At 43.9% G+C, this 6,210-nt stretch overlaps 2 protein-coding genes across 2 annotated transcripts; both read left to right on the plus strand.

Moving 5' to 3' along the window:
• Window positions 1-4,497: 4,497 nt before the first annotated feature.
• On the plus strand, window positions 4,498-4,947 carry LOC141660529 (uncharacterized). The gene has a single exon (XM_074467521.1). It carries the CDS (start codon window positions 4,498-4,500, stop codon window positions 4,945-4,947), a length of 450 nt encoding a protein of 149 aa, XP_074323622.1.
• Window positions 4,948-5,074: 127 nt separating this feature from the next.
• Window positions 5,075-5,776, plus strand: LOC141660530 (uncharacterized). Its single transcript, XM_074467522.1, has one exon. The coding sequence runs from the start codon at window positions 5,075-5,077 to the stop codon at window positions 5,774-5,776; it is 702 nt and encodes a 233-aa protein (XP_074323623.1).
• Window positions 5,777-6,210: the final 434 nt, after the last annotated feature.

Genomic DNA, 6,210 nt, shown 5'->3' on the forward strand with positions numbered 1-6,210 from the left:
CAGATCAAAAGGTACAAACCCCTAAATCCTAATGGGAAGCCTATAAAAGGCTGAATAGAAGGTGTAGGAGGGGTTACTTCATCTCTCATATATACATATACATACACACACACACGCCAATATACTCGTATAATTCCCATTTTACCACTTTCTCTTCAAAACCCTTTCTCATTCTCACGCCGAAGGTGCCGTGGGGACGCCACCCCCTCCGGTTCTGTTTTGTAAGTTCCCACCCTACAGCTACACCACACGCCGCTGTTATTTCCTTCCAAACGGAGTTTGAGCCCGGGTTCAACTAGGAAGGGACCCCAGGGTGATTTGTGATTATCATTGGCACTAGAAGGAGGGGTCGAACCTCCGTCCAGTGGTGTTCATATCTGTCGCTATTACCCCGCCTAGGAAATCAGAATACTACACTCCAGTAAGAACTTCACTCCCAATCTCTCAGATCTACTTTTTATCTTGAACTTGCTTGCTTTAGTACCGTTAATGGATCTTGTTAGCCACTCTAGTCGTAACATTGTAATAGTTCTGGAGCTTTTGGTAGTTGTTTACAGCGTGCTTTAAATCTAAAACATCTGTGTTACTATTCGAAGTTGTGAGTTTTATTACTATAAATTTGTGATATTGTTAAATAACCTTGACGTCAAGAAAGTGCAAGACAACTGTTTCCGCCTCTTTCCTGCCGCCCCAACCCAGGGACGGAGAAATGGAGGATGTGGATGAAGGGCCCCTTATAACCTAGACTCCCTCTAAAAATCTCCAACCAGGGGATCAAAGACTAACCATCGAGAAAGCTGCACATAAGTATGCCGAAACTTTGGCCAACCCCTGGGGGGACATGACCCTGGGTCAGATACAAGCTGCAATGAACCTGTGGAAGGAAAAGCATAATTCCGAACCCGAGACCCGCCCAAGGGATCAGGAGGAGCGTTCTGGGGAATCCCGGGGATCAGTCCTGGATCTAATTGCAAAAAACCTGAAGAGACCTCTAGAAGATGCTCAGGATGAAATCAAAAGAGCTGCCATGCGTGAAAGGATTCAGAAAGAAGAGGAAGCCAAGGCTAAAGAAATCATCGAGAAGAAAATCCGGGATGAAGAAGCAAAGTTGAAAAAGAGATCCCACCGGATTCATGTCTCCTCTGATTCGGAGCTCGAAAAAGAGTCCAAACAAGAGCAGATGGCCCGGACTCTTCGTGATCTCAAGAGAAAGGTAGAAGGTGACATGGAAGTTGGTGTGGCGGAGACCCCTTTTACCAGGAAGTTAGAATCAACTCCCAGAGAAGCCAGGCTCAAACATTTCAATTTCGACTCCTTTGACGGGTTAGCTGACCCCGAAGAGCATCTAAATTACTTTGAACAAATCTCAAACATTTATGATTACAGCGACCTCACAAGGTGCCGTTTTTTCGCATCAACGATCAAGGGTAGGGCTAAAAAATGGTTCAACCAAATTCCGTCCCGGAGTGTGGATTCCTGGAAAGCTTTTCGTGAAATATTCTTAAAAAGGTTCAGGGCTAACTGAATGAATGAGCTGCAGATGTGCCACTTAGAAACAATCCACCAGAGAAGTAAGGAGTCCCTTTCCGAATTCATCAAAAGATTCCAGGAAGCAGTCAACCAGCTCTCTAACTTAGAAGAAAAGGAAGCTGTAAACATCTTTCGAAGGAACTTGCATCCAATATCCTGCGAGGGATATGTCAAAGATTTGATTCACAGAGAACCCCAGAGCTTAGCATCTGCCTATGCCTTGGCATCTAAGTTTATAAAAGAAAATGACTTTCTCAAGTCAATGAAGATGAATAGGAGAATCCATGATGACGATGAGTCCCCGGAGCGTCGCTCTTCCTCACGGAAAGATAAAAGATACAAGTTAGACAGACAAGCGAATTACATCCAACAATCTCGGGGAACCCCACTCCGGGACTCATACTCTGAACCCATAAAGAATGAAAGGAAACCCAAGGCTAAGAGAGAGCCCAAACCAGAACCAGAGTGGACACCTCTCAATAGGCCCCGGGCTGACATCTTGCGCGAAGTTAAATGTAAACCATTATATTATCCACCGAAACCTTTACTTGCGCCCCCTGAGGACAGGGCCCGTGACAAACATTGTGGGTATCATGAAGATCATGGACATACAATAGAAAACTGTCTCTCTCAAAATGTTCATTGAAGATCAAATCAAGAAAGGAAATATGAACCAGTATCTTTAGAGAAGGTTGAATGACAAGGACAGGGTCCCGGGAAGCGAAAAAATATGGTAAATGTTGTCTTCCGTGGCACGGCTTCACCACCCCGGAGCCTAGAGCCCGAACCCTGATAATGATGTGATGATGATCCAGCCTTTTGAGGATGAGCCAATATACTTCTCCTACTCTGATTTTGAAGGACTCGATCCGGACCACAACCAAGCCTTGGTGGTAACCCTTGATGTCGCAAATAACAAGGTAAAAAGAATTTTAGTTGATAATGGTTCCTCTGCTAATATTGTGTTCGAGCATACACTCAACAGGATGGAACTTGGCCACCTTCGCATCGACCCCTGCCTCGAAGACCCCTTGTATGGATTCAGGAATATAATGATTCCAATCCGGGGTGTCATTTATCTACCTATTATCTTTGGGACTGCACCCCAACAGGTCTCTCATATAATGAAGTTCTACGTGATAAGTGCAACCTCATCATACAACATGATCCTTGGAAGGCCTACGATCACCAAGCTCGGGGTAATCCCCTCAACTATTCACTTAAAGCTCAAATTCCCCACCCCGGGAGGCATTGGAGAATTGAAAGGAGACAGAGATATGGCAGGGAGGTGTTATGGTCAAGCCTTAGTCATGGCAGAATCGGAACCGGAAAACAGAAAAAAGATAATGTCCCTACCCCAGGGACAAAGCAGAAAAAAGCACCGTGAACATCTCAGTAAAAGGGCCAGACTAGACGTGAATATGATCGAAGACTCGGGGTATAGCATAACCAATGCTGACGTCCGGATTCAGAAGTTTGTGGAAACTAAAGAGAAGACAAAAGTCGAACCGACCCAGCAGATAATAGAAGTAGAGCTGGAAGCCTGGAACCCCACCCGGAAGATCAAAGTGGGCAAGGGCCTGGAAACCACCTTCCAGAGAGAGCCTATTGATCTATTGAAGGAATATGCTGATGTATTCGCCTGGACCCCGGAGGACATGCTAGGGATTGATGAATCTGTTGCAATGCACAACCTGGACGTAGATCCAAAATAAAGACCCTTCATGCAAAAACGAAGAAACTTTGCCCCGAAAAGACATCAAGCAATCGATCAAGAAGTGGAAAAATTATTGAAGGCAAATATCATTCGCGAAATTAAGTACCCGGATTGGCTAGAAAATGTTGTACTAGTCAAGAAGCTCAACGGAAAGTAGAGAATGTGTGTTGATTACACAAGTCTCAGTTTGGCATGCCCTAAAGACTCCTACCCCTACCCAACATCGACTAATTGATAGATGCAACTTCGGGCCATGTTATGCTAAGCTTCATGGAAGTTTTTTCTGGATATAACCAAGTCAAAATGAATCCGGAAGACATTGCGAAAACTGTATTCATTACACACCGGCTGTGTACGCCTTCGTCATGATTCCATTCAAACTAATCAACGTTGGAGCAACATATCTAGAAAATGATGAACACCATTTTCAAAAGCCAATTGGGGAGGAACATGGAGTCCTATGTCGATGACGTGATTTCAAAGTCGACCACAGTCCCATATCACATCAAAGACCTCAAGGAATGTTTCGACAATTTGAGGAAGTACAACATGAAGCTGAACCCGGAGAAATATGCTTTCGGAGTACCATATAGGAAATTTCTCGGTTTCTTGGTTAGTGAACGGGGAATCAAAGCCAACCCGGAGAAAATCAAAGCTATAATGGAAATGGCAGTTCCCCGGACTCAAAAAGACATTCAGAAACTGGCAGGATATTTGGCAGCCCTTTGCAAGTTTATCCCAAAACTAGCAGAAAGATGTCTGCCTTTCTTTGAGTTATTGAAAGGAGCCCAGAACAGAAAGCTAATCGACTGGACTCCGAAATGCCACGCGGCCTTCGAAGAAGTCAAACAACACCTATGAATCCACCTATACTTTCAAAAGCCAAACCCGGGGAACCTCTTTATCTCTATTTTGTAGCCAGGGCAAGAGCGGTCTCTTCAGTCCTCATACGGGAAGAAAATGGGATACAGAGCCTGGTATACTATGTAAGCCAAGTCCTCAAGGATGCTGAAACCCGGTACCCAAACTTAGAAAAAATTTCCTTAGCTCTTGTGCACTCAAGCAGGAAGCTAAGGTAATATTTCCAAGGCCGGGAGATCAAAGTGATTACTAACTAGCCACTTCGAAAAATCATTCACAAACCGGATACATCCGGAAGATTGGTGAATTGGGTAATCGAATTGAGCCAATTCAACCTTAAATTTATTCCAAGGACGACCATAAAAGCCCAGGCATTGGTCGAGTTTGTCATGGAGTGCACTTTCCCCGAGGTCCCAGAAGTGCCAGCAAACCAATTTGGAGGCGAAAAGGAGACTAGCGACAATACTGCGTGGACATTATATGTTGATGGCTCGGCGACAGTTGAAAGGTCCGGAGCAGGCCTAATCCTCTCCATCCCGGATGGATTCATAATTCAACAAGCCATAACCTTCGCTTTCAAAACAACCAACAATCAAGCTGAATATGAAGCACTCCTCTCCGGACTCAGGTTAGCCAAATCCCTTGGGGTTAAACGTTTGATCATCTATAGTGATTCCCAAATTGTGGTCAAGCAAACCAATGGAGAATATATTGCGAAAGATCCCAAGCTGGCTCAATATCAAGCAATGGTGAGAAGTATCCTGGAAATCATCCCGGATACCACCATTTTGCAAATAAATAGAGAAGAAAACTCCAAAGCAGATATCATGGGGAATTGATATCATGGGTCCTTTTTCCTGGGTCAAAGGAGATTTGCGCTATGTGCTAATGGCAATTGATTATATGACCAAGTGAGCAGAGGCCAAAGCCATAAGAACCATCAATCAGCAGGACTGCATCAAATTCATGGACTCAATTGTGATGAGGTTTGGGATTCCAATGGTTTTGATCTCGGATAACGGACTGCAGTTTATTGGTTCAGACTTTGAAGCGTATCTGAAAGAGCTCGGGATCAAACATAAGAAAGCGTCCTTGGCCCACCCCCAGGGAAACGAACAAGTAGAAGTCACCAACAGGACCATACTCCGAGGCCTAGAAAAGAGGTTGGAAGAATCTAAGAATAACTGGCAAGATGAGCTCCCGAAAGTCTTATGGTCTTACTGGACCACCTCCCGGACTGGAACCGGAGAAACTCTTTTTAAGCTCGCCTATGGCACCGAAGCCCGACTACCAGTAGAAACCGGATCCCCCTTCCACAGAGTCATCAATTTTGATGAAGTCTCAAATATTGAAGGCCTCAAAACTAACCTGGAACTCTTGGATGAAGTAAGAGACCGGGCTGTGGAAAAGATGGAAAACTACAAAGAAAAGACAAACCTCTATTTTGCAAAAAAGGCCAAGATAAGGGAATATGAAGTGGGAGATCTAGTACTCCGAGACACCGAAGCTTCAGACCCAACAAACCAAGGAAAGCTACAGCCCAACTGGGAAGGCCCCTACATAGTCAAAGAGGTTCTCCGCCCGGGAACGTATAAGCTAAACTACCTCAGCGGAACCGAGGTCCCCAACAACTGGCACAGAGCCCGGCTAAGGAAATTCTACCAGTAAGGGAAAGGTGCACATTCTGGGATCATCTCTACGTTTATGCTATGATATCTTGATTTAAACACTCTTCTCATTCACTCCATAATGTAATTTTTGCTGTATTTTGATCTGAATAAAAAACTTTACTTTGAGCATCCCATAGCTTAAATCAATTTCATTATGTTGCTTGTTTACTATCATCATACTACTTCGAAAAATTTCTATAAGTTGGAAATTTTACCCCTTCCCGGGGTCATTTAAAAATACAGCCCATGTATACTTAGAAAATTTCTTAAAATTGAAAATTTTACCCCTTCCCGGGGTCATTTAAAAATACAGCCCATGTGTACTTAAAAAATTTCTTAAAATTGGAAATTTTACCCCATCCCGGGGTCATTTAAAAACACAGCCCATGTGTATTTAGAAAATTTCTTAAAATTAGAAATTTTACCCCTTCC

The sequence above is a fragment of the Apium graveolens genome, chromosome 5 (assembly GCF_009905375.1).
Source record: "Apium graveolens cultivar Ventura chromosome 5, ASM990537v1, whole genome shotgun sequence".
Lineage (NCBI taxonomy): Eukaryota > Viridiplantae > Streptophyta > Magnoliopsida > Apiales > Apiaceae > Apium > Apium graveolens.

What these genes read in the sequence shown, in the direction of transcription:
- LOC141660529 (XM_074467521.1), top strand. Translation starts at nt 4,498, where the DNA reads ATGGAGTGCACTTTCCCCGAGGTCCCAGAAGTGCCAGCAAACCAATTT.
- LOC141660530 (XM_074467522.1), top strand. Translation starts at nt 5,075, where the DNA reads ATGGACTCAATTGTGATGAGGTTTGGGATTCCAATGGTTTTGATCTCG.